This window comes from Cyprinodon variegatus, unplaced genomic scaffold (assembly GCF_000732505.1).
Source record: "Cyprinodon variegatus isolate N-32 unplaced genomic scaffold, C_variegatus-1.0 Scaffold116, whole genome shotgun sequence".
NCBI lineage: Eukaryota > Metazoa > Chordata > Actinopteri > Cyprinodontiformes > Cyprinodontidae > Cyprinodon > Cyprinodon variegatus.
In genome coordinates, this window is record NW_015150569.1 from 1,193,567 (window position 1) to 1,211,477 (window position 17,911).

The 17,911-nt window shown below is 38.1% G+C and overlaps 1 protein-coding gene across 1 annotated transcript; it reads right to left on the reverse strand.

The window, feature by feature from the left end:
* Window positions 1-4,996: 4,996 nt before the first annotated feature.
* Window positions 4,997-9,827, reverse strand: ghsr (growth hormone secretagogue receptor). Its single transcript, XM_015375271.1, has 2 exons — window positions 9,011-9,827; window positions 4,997-5,348 (listed from the first exon to the last, which is right to left on the reverse strand). The coding sequence occupies exons 1-2, from the start codon at window positions 9,816-9,818 to the stop codon at window positions 5,035-5,037; spliced, it is 1,122 nt and encodes a 373-aa protein (XP_015230757.1). The 5' UTR covers window positions 9,819-9,827; the 3' UTR covers window positions 4,997-5,034.
* Window positions 9,828-17,911: the final 8,084 nt, after the last annotated feature.

A 17,911-nucleotide genomic window follows, 5' to 3' on the forward strand; every position in this document is an offset into this window, starting at 1 on the left:
CCAAATTTTTGATCGCTTTGACAGCGCTAGACTTGCGCCTGGTCGCGTCGTACTTGCTTACTGAATGCCGTGTGTGTAACTTGCATAAAAAAATTTGATGCTGCCCAGAGCTAGGCTCTGGTGCTGCCTGGAATTGTTAAGAGAGCTGCCAAATGGTGCCATGGAATTGGAACACACGGAACCGGTTCTGAACAGGAATCAGTTTTTGATTCCCATCTCTAATAGACACCTATAACAACATCTCATTTCCATTTGGGATTAATTATGTATATTTGTATTGAACTGAATTGAAGTGAATGAAGTACTTTATCACATTGGTAGAAGGATTTAAAAAATACGATGAAAAAAACTGGACAGACGACTGCTCTTCCTATGACCGTTGGGTCAGTTCAGATATGTTCATTCTGAGTCTCTGTAGCACAGTTGGTTGCAGACTCTCAGCTGGTTTGCATTTTGTTTGCACAATGAAGCCTAGGCATAAGTTCAACTGAATAAACTGATTACTTACCCTCATCTGCCTCCGACACAGGCCAATCAGCTTTGAACTGCACCTCCACGAAAGCCCAATCAGCATCCAGATTTCATCTTTAAAGGTCTCCAAATCCACAACTCAGTCTGCTACCCAAAGCACAGGCACAGTGGTTGAACTATGTCTGCTTCAATTCAGATGACCCCAATTCAACCCATTTCCAGCCACTCCTCCACCATTGTAGCTAAGACTCCATCAGACTGTCATTCCTCTCTGACTCTTACTGCATTCCCTGTCTCATCTCAACCAGTACAGCAGAAGACCGCCATGTTCTTCCCAATTGGTAGGTTTTCCTCTCCACTGTCGCTTTATGCTTGGTCAGGTCATGGACAGGTTCAAGCAACCTGTGTTATCCAAGCTGGACTTCCATTTTCCAAGTCCCAGAGTGAAGCACTAGTATCAGCTCACGCAGTCCACTGGATCTCTCCATACAGCTCAGACAGATCGTCTCGCCAACCATCAGTCTATGGACTGACCATTTTCATCTATCTGCACTCCACTACCAGTTTCAGGCCTGGGGGGAAACACCCCTGTTCTTTACTCCTGCTTATGCATATCAAAAAAATTCAGCGCCTCTTATGTTTCCTGTCGAGGTCTGAGTACCAAAGACTAAATTAATTGTATCTGTAAAATTATTCTAATTGTCTTTTTCTTTCCTTGTGAGTTTTTCAGATTGAACTGGCAATCATCAGCGTCTAAAATGAATTTAGAACACATACACAGTCATGACAAATCATGATTTAAATCCCCCCCACCTCACCTATCTCTTTAACAGCGTATTACTCCCCTCTAACATTTAAATCAGCTTATACATACTTTTACTTCTACATTTCTACAGCAGTTTCATCTAAAAATGTAATTGCTATAGTCTTGTAGGATTTTAGAAGAGCTTCGGAAATCCACTTCTTAGGTGGGAGACCTGAACATATTGGTCATGCACTCCGTAAAGTTTTTTAAGTTAATATTTCTACAAGCCATGTAGTACAGAGTAAAATATTGGGAAAAGGATGATACCACAGTTAAAATGTATGGGGTTTTTTTTTCTGATGCTTAGCAGAATAACAGAGAGTGCACACAAGTCTAGATGCACATTTCTAATTCTGAAACATGGTGGCAGAGGCTTCACACAGCATAGATGCATCTTTTCTGCCCCGCTCTGTCCTGCTGGTCACATGGGAGGCTGGTATCAAGCTCTAGCAGTCATTTTGCAAGAGGTGGGTTACATATAGGCAGTTCACCCATCCATCACAGGACAATACAAAGGCACGCAAGACTAAAATCATCATACATGCATACATAAGAATGAGTAGAGTCCAGTTAGCCATGCTAAGTCTGAGGGTTTGCTGCAAAGTCAGTGGCACAATGAAAGGTACTCTCCGCTCTTGTGCTCATCCAGTAGTGAATTCAGGTTTCCCTAAATTTAAACCTTTTTCACTGATCTGTCTGTATAAGTTGATTAAATCGATTCTGTGAAGTGACTTGGGATGAATTGGAGCTATATAAAACAACTGAACTGGAAGGTTTCTGCGCATTCCCCCTTTTGTTTTTGTGTACCCAGTTGACCTCAGAGTTGACTAAGGGATGCTTTAATCCCTTGTTGATGCTAAGCACTCTGGGGTCTTTGAGGCTATTTGAAGTAATAGACTGGTGTTAGTCCTGGTCATTAGGGCATAATAAAGGCTAAGATGACAGACATCACACTGTTGTGTCTCTGGTTAACACCGGTACAGGAGGTAAAGCAGGGGGCAAATGGGGGAATCATTACGTATTATCTCAGATCCCTTGGGGAAAATTATTGCTGTATTTCACCATATGCTACATAAATTACAGGTACAGATATTGAGCATGAATTTCTTTTCCTTATTTTTAATGCAACACAACTTAGTAGTACACAAATACATTAACTGCCAGATGAACATTTTACAAAACCACAAAAAAGAACAAAATTGTTATTTTTTTCCGACTTTTAATCATTATACATTTAGTACATTTATAAATATGTTATCCTGTCAACAGTATGTACAGTCAGAAAAATTTATTCAGCAGAAATACATTCTTTACTGCCAAGAGGCCACATATTAAATCCAGTGCATGGCTGCGGTAATTTGAACTGCTGCACAGAAGTAAGCCTTAGAAAGCATTAATTGACATGCTAAAGCAGGAATGACATAATGGCCTATAAATTCTTAATTGGACCAAAGAATAACACCATGTATGGCACACTCTGTTTTGCACACTTCCTACTTCTAATAATATTCACTTGCCAGTTGGCTGCTGAATACAAGAGCACAGTACATATAAAAAAGCTTATTTTTTTAGTTTGGATGCTTTAAATGCCTTTTTTTAACAAATGGGCTTGTTCTGTAATGCCATGGGTATATATCTTTTAAACAAAAAAGAGCCAAAACATAATGTGTGTGCTTTGAGTGGCAACATTTACACTAAAACTGAATCATAAAAGAAAAAAAGAATATTTGTATAAATCAAATGATAATTTTCTATAATTAGATCAAAGTTTGTAAAACCAATTAAACAACAATCTGCATTCAGATAACAGACATGAATTTAGCTCCCCCAAAACAATAAAGCAGTGTTAGAAAAAAATAAATCTACATTAGAAGCGTTTTCAAATAACAAAGCACATAGTGAGTAAAGCTTTTCGGAATGAAGACATATTCATTTAGATGTTTGGGATTTTCTTAAGTGCAGTGAGAAATATGACTAACACTTCTTGCACAGTACATTCAAAATTACTTTAATGGTATTATGGTGAAAAAATGTGTAATCCAATTTTTTTTTTTTTTCTTTCAAATGAATTTTTTTTAGGTACAAGATGCCCCTACATTTCACCATAAGATCTAGAGCAGGGTCCTTCTAGCATCGATACAAAAATACAAGCCTGTAGAACCAGAAATAGAGTGGGCAGATGAACTTTCATGTTATGTGTGCAAGGAGGAAATATCTGACCTCTAAGATAAGACATGGAGATCAGACTAAAGTTTGAGATAATGTGGCAAAAAGACACAACCCTCTGGAATAATGTTCTTTAGACATGCGAGTTTTAAAGAATGAAGGGCTTGTTTGCATTAAACAAAGTACGGCATTCCAGGAGGAAAAGTTCATACCAACTATGAAATATGAAAGTGGAACTATCATGGATTAGGCATTCAAGGCTGGATTAGCTCTGCGTCATATAATCCACCTTGAATTTTATCATATATCAGGCTGCTTGAGGAAAATGTAAGAGAATCTTTTAAAACAATTAACAAAGCAGGATTGACCCCAAAACATTCCAGTAAATCCACCAAGGAATGACAGAGATTTAGGAAAGAGATCTAAACAGAAGAAAAAGCCCACATCTGGATCTCACTGAGATGGTGTTGAAAGATTCAGAAAAGGTTGTACATTCAAAGAACCCATTCATGAATATCAACACTGAAACTGAGGACTAGCGGAAATTTTCCCCAGGACAGAAAACAGGAGTCAGACTAACAAACTAACAAATGGCGAAATTAAGCATCTTAGAGACTAACTTTATTAGTGTTTTTTTAGCTATAAAATATATTCTTTGCAGGTAGCTTTTGTTTAATTAGCAAAATGTAGAACATATATTAGACATCAACATGTCAACATTTCTTAATAATCAGCTGTACTTCTCTGCAGGAGTAAACTAACTTTTTTTTAAATATACATCACCAAATATACATTTCAATTCAAATATTCATGGTATTTGAGGAGGTATGACTATATCCAAACTTAGGCATCTGCAATTTTTGAAACTATACTTAACAAAAGGTTATTAGTGAAGAGGTATGGTATTAGATGGCAAAAAATGGGGGTCTAGATTGGAAAAAGGGTTAACTGACCCTCGGATCCAACCTGCCTGTCTCTACAATAAACTAAGCTGATAATCTTATAATCACTTCCGTTCAGGAACCAAAAACACCAGAATAACCTTTTATGCTGATAAAGCTAGATGGACTCCTGTTTGCAGCATTAACAAAAGTGTGGGTTGGAAATTCTACGTACAGGTATCTTGGAAAACAAAGACGACTAAGTCTGCATCACTAACAGTCAAACACACTCTGCACGTCTGCCTCACTCTGACGGAGTACAGACAAGTGCAACAAATTTCAAATTCTACAGTGCTTCCATTGTCATCCAGAATACAATATAAGGCATTTATTGATGTGTATGATATTTAGGTTTATATATACAAATGCTCTTTTCTTGTTCATATGCACATCAAGAAGCACTTACGGGTAAAGCTATTTTACCCTCCACTAGTCACCACTTTCAAATGTTATGGCACTTGCTGAAATAATTTCATAAGCACTGGAGCGTTCAAAAACAAAAACAAAAAACAAAATAGCTATTGAAACAATTCAGATTAAGCATTTTTCAGCCTTTTTGTTATTTCAGTCAATAGAAACAATTTCTTGGAGACTGTTCTTCTCTCCAATAGAAGTAATGCATTTCAGGTCTTTGGATCAACAAAGTTGCATTCACAAACTCACTGTGGATTCGGTCCAGCCATTCGAGCTATCTCCCTTTAAAGTGCTGGCTGTGCGGCACCGGGATGGCTGGCCGTCAGTCAGTCCAAATAGGCGTGCTGCCGCACCGCGGTACTTCCATGACATAGTGTTGTAGAGGATAGGGTTTATCGCTGCGCTCAGGTAGAAGAGCACGACAGACAGCAGGCTGCAGTACTCAGACAGCACGGACAGCAGTGGAGATGGAGCGTCAAGGGAGCGGAACTGCAGGTAGCGACCCACGTGGAAGGGTAACCAGCACAAGACAAACGCCAGCACAACCACCACTTGGAGAGAAGGAGCAAGGAGAGAAGCAGATGGTAGTGAATGAAAAATGGTGAGCAGTTATGAGACAACAGTAAACCAGTAAATTACTTTTTTTTAAATAAAACTTTTCAATAAGTCCAGACCAGGGTTTATTTTTTGTTGCATGAAAGCCTCTTTGTAAAGAATTGCTAGTGCAGCCCAGATTTTTTAAATAAATACATCAATACAATACAATACCCCTTTTAAAAGCTAAATTTTGCATCATTACGAGAGACGCTATGTTTGACTGCAAATACTTTTTATTCTGTCAACAAAAACTTTTTTTTTCACAATACCTGGAAGTACAAATAACTGTATTCAGAGTCTGTGCTTACCCGCAAATCATGCGGCCCTGAGCAGTAAGTTGTTTCACCCATAGATAGGGCTAAAACAATTAATCAGACTAATTGTAATTTATAGATTATTGAAATAATCAAATAATTTAGAAATCAATTAATCGTTAACTAGGGTATAGAGCCTGTAAAGCATGCCTTTAGCTGACAGAGTGACCACTTAGAGGAGTAATTATATCAAATTTGTAAAAAAAAATATGTCAACTTACATTTTGCATTTAAGATTAAAAAAATAAAAAAAATCTCTGTTAATGGGTTCTATCCAGTACCCCTCAAGTCAAAAAGTTTTAGTTTCACCTTGTTTGATTTCGTAAAAAAGTCTTCATCATGGAATTATTAGCTATCTGATTACTAATCTATTAATAACAAATAAAAACTGATTAAACAGATTAATTGATTTGCAAAACAATCATTAGTTGCAGTCCCCCCTTAGACCTATTGCAAACCATCATTAAAATACAGTTTCTTTAAAATTAGTACCACAATTTTTCTTCTCTCTGTCCTCTATTTAACACTTTGAGCCTTTCGGAAGTGTTTATAGAGATGGCCAGATGAGGATAACTGTAATCCAGAAGAGGCACACCTAAAGATTTTCAGCTGTTTTTAATATGCTTCTTTTTCATGGAGACTAGCAGGAACAGCAATTACGCATAAGTGCTGTCAATACATTTAGAAACTATTTCAAATGACTTTTACTTAATTATTTACTAATCAAAAGGTAAAACCTATGTAACCATTGTCTTGCAAAAAGCAATATATTCCAGCTGTGTGTTTCTGTGCACTATAATGATTCTGGCTTATTGTTAATAAAAACTTAAAACTAGGGTTGGTCAGAAAATGAGATTATCATAAAAAAAAAAAAAAAAACAATAAAGAAAGGATCAGTCTAGGGTTCTGTTGAGGTTTTAAGGAGCCTTAAGTTCCTCTGCTGTGTTGGTTGTGAGACTTCTCATCTTCCTCTTAGCATCTAAGGTTTAGATGAGGAGACTTTGCTGTCCTTACCGACAGTGACACCCCATCCATGTGGAAACCTCTATCTTTATAAATAAGCCGGTGTCTTTGCGTATGCCAGCCAATGTGAGCTACACTTCTCCCTTAACACACATTGAAATGACACAAATAACAACAATGGCAGACTCTGGTTCTAAGTTTTGTTTTAGAGGCCATTCATTTTGTTGTGGATTTTACACCAAAACATAATTCTCCTGCACAGCTGTGTGAATTGTTTTTTGTTTTATTGTTTGTCATCCTTTCACTCAATTACCTCTCACTGACAGGAACAATGTTAGCTGACAAGAAATAGGGGTATATGGGGTGGGTGGGGAAATGCAGCCAAGGTCAGTGGGTAGAATTGAACTGCAGGCATCTGTACATGAGTCACAGGCTTTACCCATCCACCCAAACCTGGAAAGGAAGGGCATTTTAAATTTGTATTTAAAAAGGATGCACTTAATGATTTGCTCTGATACACACCTCAGAGGACGGGTCTAAAAGGTGCTTGTGGAGTTTCAAAAACAAGAATTTCTGAGCAAAGAATTGCAGATCTACTTTAGGATTTGCAACTAGGGTTGCAACTATCAATTATTGTGAATTAGAAAACCAAAACCATTTGCCACACATTTCAAATCCACTGCAAATGGCAAAAATTTGGAAAAAGTTTGGTACTCAAAATATTAAAGATTAACTATAAACGTCTTTAAGTGTATGTATAAATATTTGTCAGCAAATGTGCCTTTTTTTTCTTTTTTTTTTTTTTTACAGAATTTGATCAAGCTAAAAATATGTTTCTTAATGTCCTGGTTAGATCATATTTACAGCCAAATAGAATTTCCATGGAAAATGTTTAAATTTCTGCGCCTTTTTGTCTTAATTACTGCTCTGAATAGGTTGTTCTTTTAACAGATAGTATTCTTTACTGTTCATATACTACAGTTAACAATTTAATTCGATTTCTATTTATGGTCACGTGAATTTTTGTTATTGAAACTAGTCTCTTTCGTGTGTATTTGATTGATTCATTTATTGTTGTTTGTCAAATTGTCTGTCTGAAAAATAGTCGACAATGATTTAAAGAAATAGATTATTTTTAACGAATCATTTCACTTCTACATCATAAAGACAAAAAGGAAGGATTTTAAAGCGAGACGTGTCCCCTTTCAGACTAACTCAACCTGCAGTCCACACCTTGCAAATGTTTTTGTAACAATTCATAAATTTGACCTGATTAACAACAAGTCTTTGGTTGTCTTTGCTTCCTGATCACTCCTCTGCCACATTTTCCCCTTTATTTCATCCACCCATCCATCTTCTACTGCTTGTGTATCAGGTCCATGGGTGGCTGGTGGCTATCTTCAGCAGTGTCTGGATGAAAGGCAGGGTACATCCTGGACAGGTTGTTCGCCCATCGCAGAGCAACAGAGGCATACAACCATGCCCCCACACACACCTAAGGCTAATTTAGAATCACCAATCAGCCTAGCAGTTGGGTTTTAAGACTACTGTAGAGAGAATGGCAAACTTCATGCTGAGATTCAAACCCAGGATCTTTTAGTTTCAAGGAAACAGTGCTACAAACTTCCACAATGCAGTTCCATTCAAATCAATTTTCCATTTTTTTGCTTTGAAACAGCAATCACTGAAAAGCTATCAGGGATTATTGTGGCTTTTTGTGGCCATTTTAAGGAGGATGTCAATAGTTGCTGGAAAATGGGAAAAAAACAATTTCTCATGTTATTATGTATGTCATAAAGGTAGAATGATGTATGTTGGTAAATAATTCCAACAAGGACAGTCTAAAAATCAAACAAACAGGGACCATGCAATTATTAGGAAAACAGGAGAAACAAAAAACAATCACTGTGTGAGTAAACATAAGAATAAATTTAAAATGACACAAAAATCATCCCTGAGGTACTGACCTGAACCACCAAATGCTATATTGTAACAAACGATACAACAGTTTTAAAATCTTCTTTGAAATTGTATTTTGTTTTTTTTCTGTCATTGTTTACTTGATTTTCAGAAATAAACATGTATGTCAAACCAAACAACAAAAATTTATTTTGAAATCTTTCCAATTATACTCAAATTTATTAAGAGGAACCATAACTGATTTTTGGACTTGATCTGGCTCCATCCAAGGCTGCCCTGAGTAGTGAACCATATTGCCAATAATACCAGTTAAGATTTTTTTGTTTTTTTGTTTAGTTTAACTCTTTCTTAATATGTTTTGTTAAACCTTAATTGTATATACAATTTAACCATTTATTACAATAAATATTTCAACTTACCCAGCATCTTGATGGTCTGTCTATTACTTTTGTCCCTGTGAGCCACACGGGAGCTCATATTAGTCTCTCTGTGCCTCTGCCACAGTCTGCGGCCTATGAGGCTGTACAGCACCGTCAGACAAAACACTGGCATGAAGAAAAACACCGAACTCAGCCACACCATGGCTCCCATTAGACCCGACTCAACTGCGTACTGCGTCATCCTGCACTCCCGCGTGTCTTCAACGTCCAAAGTGTTAGATTGTTCATTACTGTCCCTCTCCACTCCCACCAGAACAAACACAGGCCCTGCGCTAAACAGGGATACCGTCCAAAGGATGCAGATCAGTGCGCGCACTCTCCTTTTGGTTACCAGAGCCTTGGCGCGCAGTGGGAAACATATAGCCAGATAGCGCTCCACTGACAGCGCGGTGATGTTCAGGATGGTGGAATAGGTGCAAGACTCTGACACGAACTGGAAAAGTTTGCAGAGCGCATCTCCGAGGTTCCAAGGCCGGTACCTCCACATACGATAGAGGTCCAGTGGCATGCAAAGAAAAATAAGCAGATCGGACACAGCCATGCTGCACAGGTAGAGGTTAGTGGTGGTGCGCATGTCCCTGTACTTGCTCACCACCAGGATGGTCATGACATTCCCTGTCATTCCAACCAGAAACAGCAGCGAACAGGCGACGGTGATTAACGTGAGGAGAGGGATTGAGTAGTAGTTGAGCGGAGGTGCAGACTGATCAGCGCCGCTTGTGTTGTAGATCTCCTCCCAGCTGCAGTTACGCAGGAGGCACTCCGAGTCGTTGGGGAAGGAGGGCATGCTGCAGCGTGGTTATACAAAGGGCCCGGCCTCCCCCCGTGCTGTAAAGTCACTCTGGAAATTAGAGTCCTCATTCCCCTTGGAGGTGTTCACTCCGGCGTTCATAATAAAGAATGGCAGGCGCGCGTAAAAACAAGATCCAGATGCGCGTTGCGTAAAGGTCTGTTGGAAGGTTACGGAAAATTGAAAATATAGCACAAAGAATATACTTTAAGCCATTTTATCCTCTAATACATCGATGAGGTTCGAGTTTTGAATTCCCTTGGATTTTTAAAGCAACTTATTAAATAGTTTCCGTTACGTCTCCCAAACAGAAGTCAGGGTAAGAAACACACTCATACAGTTAAACTGGGAGATATATTCGGATCAAAAAGAAGTCAGACAAATTCATGGATTGATTTCAGTGGCCTTGATCGCACTTACATGTCCAACTTCTTATGCATTGTTGAGAAAATCAACCTCATCTTGGAGTCTTTCATGCGTAAAGGTTCCTGATATCAGACACTATCCAGAACAGGGAATCGTTTTAGGAGTTGCTTCGGAGGCAGGTGATGGTGAGTCAGTCTCCAGGTTCTTTGATGCAGCTGCAGTAAGAAGCGAGTCTCCTGTGCACAGAGGTACGGATTCACCCAAACACAAACGGACAAAAAACAACCACCGTGACAACAAATTCCACCCGACGAAAAAAACACAGTTTTATAAAACTGACAAAAATCACAATAGGGCGACGCATTTTCACAAGCAATAGGTGTTGAAACTGAAGACTGAAAAAAATATATATCATAGATTCAGCCCCCACTCCCAGTACCGGCGCTTTGGATGTGATGTGATGAATGTGTGGCTCCAGATTCCCAGTGCGCAAAAGTGTCAGGTGAAGAGGTGCTGCGAGAGGGAGGTGAAAGGGGCGGCATCGTGGCTCTACGCTGCAACTCCACCTACTGGAGTGGTCAGAGTAGTGATGCCTGGACATGTAGGCGATTCAGTGAAACTATGCTCACCGTGGAGTAGTTTTAACTCCACAGCTTCAGGAAAAAGTTAATATTTTCACTTGAAAAACGTATGGACCCTTGCTAAAATACGCAACGTTTTCACATCCAGACACATCGCAACTTAGACATTGTATTTATTTTTTTGTAATATTCCCTGTTTTTAACTGAGAGAATAATGGAAAATTGTTAAATGGGAGAAAAGTTATAGGAATGAAAATTGAATGAATATTTTTCCCCCGCAAAACTGGGTGACTGCACTAATATTTGTTAAGCATTCTAATTAATTATCAACCACTTCTGCACTTTGTGTAATTTTACCAGATTAATATGTTTTTGATCTAAATAAGATAAGATCCACATCATCCAGTGTCCTTTAAGATGTGGATCTGCTTACAAACCTGAATCAAATCGTTGAATTACCTCCTCAGGATGCAGTCAAGTTTTCCAGAGTCCTGCTTATGACCCGATTATTTTTTTGGGGTGTTTAGAAGCAGAGATCTTAAATGATGCAGGACAGTGGATATCAAGGACCAGAATTAAACAAAAATGATCTAAACCATTTCATTGTAGATCTGGTTGTAGGTTGTTTGGCTGTTCTTAAGTCTTCCAACAGGTTTTCTTCCAAAATTGACGCCCCTTTTTGGGTCAGTCTCACCATTAATCCTGATGTGCTTCCATGTCCCTGCAAAAAAAAAAAATAATAATAAAAAAAAAATCCCCAAAGCATGATGCTGCCACTGCTATGTCCCCCTTTCAGATGTGTAATCGGGATGTAGTTGTTGCTGTCTTACTGTATTAGAGCGTTTGCATATTGGTCAAACAACTTAGTATTAGCAGTATCTGATTAAAAAAATTTGAAATAGTTGAAAGTTTGCAAACGATTGGCTCTTTAATTGTGGTCCAAAATAAATATCTGCTAATAATAAGCATTCTGATTCAAAGAACATGACCAATTCAAAGAACAGATATTCTTTAGGACTTATTTCTATGGATCCAGTTCACTCTGCTTTTTATTATTAAAAAATCCCATTGAGGTAATTAAGCTTTAGGCGATGTTATTGTCTAGTGAGACAACTAACAGACCGGAGGTAATCTGTGGCTCTGGAGCCTCATGTGGCTCTTTGGAACCTCTAGGGCTTCTAACAGTGGCTGAAAATGATATAAAGAACTGACCAATGTACTCTAATAACAAATATTAGAAGATTTAGTTGTTTTAAAATAATAATTGAACCTATTAATCTAAAACTGGATAAATGTAGCTCTTCATTTAACCCATCCCCTAGAGGAGCATTGGGCTGCCATTGTGTGGCGCCCAAGGAGCAGTGTGGGGTTAAGGGTCTTGATCAGGGACCAAGGGTGCAGGTTGTAGGGATCAAGCCGGGTACTTGCAGCTTCTCTGAGCACAAGAGCACTGCTCTAACCACTAGGCCATTATTCCCCTTATGAATAATATCCTAATTGAATTTTCACAACAGAATGATAAAAAAATAATAATTAAAGAACCAGAAATGTGTGTTTTTTTAGAAGTATTTCTCTTTTAATTAGCTTCAAAATGATGGGTTTTATAATTGTGTTTTTCACATCAAATAACCTGCAGAGGGTAGTCCATTCATCTTCATTCATGTTTATGAATCGTTTTGTTTTTCCTTATTTTAAAAGCTAATGATACAAATTAACACTTGGTTTTTTAAGATGGCAACAGATTTAAAATGGAAAATATTCAATAAAAATAATAGGTTGTGTTTGATTAAAAAGGCATGTTACATTTTGCTTTTACTTAGATTTCTTTGCTTAGAGCAAAATGGCTCTTTGGATTGGAAACATGTAATGGAGACATGTAATTCAACTTAAATTCAGTGTGATAATTCCAATTGCAAGTATTTAGAGTTCAATAGAGTTAATCAGTCTGTTGCTCAGATTTTAGTTCAAAGCTTAAATTAGATTCTGGCAAAATAAAAACCATTGTATCTGTACAATGATAAACTGGTCCTTCTCAGCAAGCATCATATCCATTGGAGCGTACTAGCAAACCTTACTCAAGCATTGTCTGGGCTCTGGACTGATGTCCCACAATTCGAAGCAAACAGATTAGTGTGATTCACAAAAGCGTTTATTAAATTACATCGGATCTGCAACTCAGCAACAAGGGCGTCAAAGGCTGAAATCTCTGTAGATGTAAAACTCAGATTAGTGACCACGTAAATCTGACGGACGGTGATCACGTGCACGCGAGTCACTAACCTGGTTTTAGAGTTTAGTTTGTGCCCAGAGGAAGGAGTACAATCGAACTGGATGTCTAACAACAGCACACGGTGAACACTGCCCAGAGAGTTCCAGGAGCCAAAGCCTGAAGATTGCTGAACTGGCTGACGAGCACCTAAGCAGGAGTTTCCAGAGGATGAAGCCCAAGCCGGTGTCAAAGAGGTTAAAGGGGAACACCCTTTTTTTTTTTACATTGAGCCCTTGGTTTTAAGGTATTACATCATGTTACTCACCCATATTAGTTTTGTGTCATTTGGAGCTGTTACGAAGATATAATTGGTTTTGCTATATCCAAGTAACGTCTTCCTATATGCAACGAGTTGAAGGCACAAACTAAACTGTTCATAATGTATTCTTTATGGTACACCAGCATTTATAACATGTAGGCGAATCACTGTCCCACAAACATCTGCGGTTTTTATTATTATTTATCTTTTAAAACACAGTGGAGTGTGTATGATGTCATCCGCACGCGTCGGCTACCATTCATTCATTCTGTCCGCTGAACTGCTGCTAGTTTTACTTACATGCCTGGAAGATGTCTAGTGCTACTACCACAGATGATCTCGCTCTGGAAATAGAATTGAACGATTAAGATTATGACATTGATGAGTTTGAATATGATGGACGTCCATATCGATTTGAGCCGCCTGTGGCCCGGGCTGCTTATCACAACTCCAGTCTGGTGCACGCGGATGACGTCATACACAATCCGCTTTGTTTTTAAAAGATATAAATATAAAAAATATAACCGCGGATGTCTGGAGGACAGTGATTCCCCTACATGTTATGAATGCCGCTGTACCATAAATAATACATTTTGAATAGTTTAGTTTGTGCCTTCAACTCGTTGCCCATAGGAAGACGTTACTTGGATATAACAAAACGGAATATCTTCATAACAGCTCCAAATGACACAAAACTAATATGGGTGAGTAGAACATAATGTAATAACATGAAATCAAGGGACCAAAGTAAAAAAATTGGTGTTCCTCTTTAACAAGACTCCAGACCAGAAGATCAGAGATCTCAACAGGTACCGAAGGGAAATCCAAGTCGAAGTAAGGAGGCAGATCCAGCTTCAGTCCACAAGAAGAAACCAGCAGAAGTCCGAAGACAGATCAGGCAAACAAATCCGAAACAGGAACAGGCAGGCTCAAAGGTCCGAGGGCAGAACTGGTCAGGATCAGGTAATCAGTACAACAACAGTTACACTAGAGATCTCTCACCGAAGGCTCAAATAATCTGTCACTGATGACTGGGAGCAAGCAATTTGCATAGAAGCAGGAGCAGGTGGATAAGATGAACAGTGATTAGAAACTAGGTGGTGCAAGGCAGGTGAATGGAATGAACCATTAAGCCAGTCACCAGTGCCAAGAACATGACAAGCATATTACATGAACACATGAACCCTTCACATTCACAGCCCCTCCTTAGTCGATATGTGATTAAAATGTAAGTTATCTTTTTTGCAGTTGCATCTGACAAACAAAAAAATATTTATTATCTATTCAAAGAGCCCCTTTATTCTCTTTTTTATGGTGCCTATCATTCTCACTGGGTGTGCACAGAAAATATTGAATCAGAAGCAAACTAAATATAAGGGAGAACATGGCTAAAACCTAAATCAAGCATTCTGCATTATAATTATTGCTTTTTGAAATGTTTGATTATTAATGTTTGATATTTGATTTGAATGTAACTAAAAATATTTTTCAGTCTTTATTTTTGATTAGGTTGGTATTAAAATTTCCCGTATTAAAGAAAATACCAACAAACTAAAATATCAACTATGTAAAACTTAACAACTATTATAATACACAGTAAAACAAAAATGCACTTTGTATCCAGTTTTAGCAACGTTAGCAGCAATTCTATTGCTGAAGAGAAGCCAACTAGAGTCTATATCATGAGGTAGTTGTTTATTAACAGCAGTTCTTAGCTGTGGTTTTCAGAGAAAGCTTAGCATTCCAGCTTAGAACATAAGTTTTGCATATTACTCTTTGAATCACATCTTATCCATTTGTGATAGTTCCTTTTTTGTAAAGATCATGAGCAAACACCTGTTTAGTAAAATTATCTTGTCTATTTTTTCATATTTGTTTAAGAAAATAAATTATAAAACTTGTTTGAAATTTGACACATAGTGTTTTATTTCACAATTTGCCTTTACTCAAATGATTATTACATTTGCCTGAGTAAATTTAAGGCAAATTTTTCCCTCAGGCATACTTGGTAGATTCTAACAGCTTGATTGTTCAAAGTAGTGACAACAGGTGATATGGTCCATATCAGCCATGTTTATCAGGGTTTCATTGGTTTGAAAACTGTTCAGTCCTTTTCTCTGGCTGTAAAGTAGGTTCAGGGAGCAGCGGTAATTTTACAGCCATTTCCAGACATAAGAATAACATAAATATTCTCTTTTCTGTTTTGGCCAACAGAAATGGGCCTCTCTGGTGTATCATACGGAAACACTGATTAAATAATTATTAGTTGGGAATTAGAATCAGTCTAATTAACCTAAAAAGTAATGTATATATTAAAGCAGATACTCAGCTTATTTATTTTATATGAAATTTTAGAAACAAAGCCTATTTTGACACTGCTGACTAAAAGCAAACAATGGTGATTAAATTTACAATGTATTTCTGCTCCCGCTGTGCAGATTTTTTTTCCACACTGTGTCAAATATCTATGTTATCTATCTGGCCTTTGCGCTGGGTTTCCTTCCATTATGTTTATGGCTGGTGAATCAGGATGTGTTTGTTCTTAGGGAAGGAGACAAATAGGGGCGGCGATAAATAAATGCAAAGAGTGAGAGGGATCTGCCTAATGGACTGAGCAGCAGAAGGGTCATCAGCAGGACAGCCGTGTGTGTTTTTTTTAAAACATTTTCTCTTCGGATCTGGTACGTACATTTTATATCCGTGTGATAACACTGGGGTATGAGTGAGTGTGCTTCATTTACCCTTTTTTCAAGGTGGAGCTTTTAAAAAAAAACTTGTTTACATTTCCAGTGCTGCTACTCTTACTCTAATCTTGCTAGAAACATCAATATAAGCTGATAGCAACAACAAAAAAAAAAAAACATAAAATCTACCATCTTAGCTGTTTTGGGGTCTGAAGGTGAAAACAACAGCAGAATGAGGGATCTTCTCTGTGACGCAGGACCTATATTTTAGTATTGTAAGTCATTTATTTACATTTTAAAGAGCATGGACTGTGTAGCGTCCATACATTCCCTCTCTCTGACTGTTTATGTATAACGCTGTAATGGTTGTTATGTTTCTTTATGCAAACCTCATACTTTTCTGTGGCTTCTGTGCTGTATTAGTGCTTAAGAAAATCTAAGTAGCCATTTTTTAAAGGTGCTTTCAGGGTGTGGCAGACTACAGGTTAAAGTCCTTATCACCAGGAGGTGCAGACATTTATTCAGCCAGCTCATCTCAGGAGGAGTGCAGTACTGCATTTTAACCTCTAGATGGTGAAAGAGATTTTTTTTTCAACTCCACTGAGCAGCTGCCTAAGGTTGTGTCTCAGTAAACTGTAATACCGCAGAGGAGTTTCCTGCTTGACTATATAATTCAGAAAATTTGAATATATATTTATCTATTCATCGCCACAGTGTTCCGCTTGGTTTATACATATTAATAGCTTTATTATATCAAAAAATTTGAAAATTAAATAAGAGCAATGAAAATGTATTTTCAGTACATGAATGTTTTACCATTCCCATGTTATGGCTTATATGATAATTGGTCAGAACTGTTGAACCAAGTATTGTCCAACGTACAGGCGGAAAAAATTATTACAGGAAAAAATCTGACTTTTCCCAGAGTGGTGTTTCCAAGAATGATTGCGGAAGGTTTAGTGGAAGAAAAAGGTGTTGTGGAAATGACGCAAAAGTATTAGCCATATACCTTGCCTAAAGGTATAGTGGAGGATTTGTGCTAATTAAAAAAAAAATGCACATGCACAACCCTGTACTTGCTCCTGAGAGGGAATGCCTATTAAATGTGTGTTAGAGCATGCACAAGCCCACTTCAAGTTGCTGTTTGCATCACTAACAAGCTTACTTTCCAAAGGAAGATTTGCAGTTTTTTCACTGTCAGACTCACCACCGGTAAGTGAAAATGGGGACGAACATGTAGGACGACCTTATCTAGACACATCACCAGATTGATTGACAGTTAGAAGGACCACTTATTTTAATGATCCACCATCTTCCTGCGAAGGATGAGGAAAGCTCACCTGCCCCCACCCATCCTAATAACCTTCTGCAGAGGCACCATAGAGAGCGCTCTGACCAGCTGTCTCACTGGGGGCTGCAGCGCCGCAGACTGGAAGAAGGTGTAAAGAGTGGTGAGAACAGAAGAGAACATCATCGACGGTTCTCTTCCTTCCATAAAATACATTTCATTTGTGCGCTGCATGTCCAGAGCCCGTAACATTATCAGTGACGCCTCACATCCCCACCATGGACCTTTCTCCATGCTGCCCTCTGGGAAGAGGCATTCGATGCAGGTCCAGCAGATTCCGAAACAGCTTCTTCCCCACCGCCATCAGACTGCTGAACCGTTGAGAAAACTCTATTCATGTCACAGACTCTGGCTCACACTGACAACACCAAACCAAAACACTGCATCTTTGCACCATATATATTTAATACTCTAAACTTCCATATAAAAGCATTTTTTTGCACCATGTTTTTTTTCTCCCACACTGTTTACATTTGATCACTCCAGCACTTTAAGAAATGGAAATGTCATGAAAGCTGTACAAAATGAAGTTTTGTTTTGTATACACTCTTTGTAACAAAATTACAATAAAATTTGTCTAAGT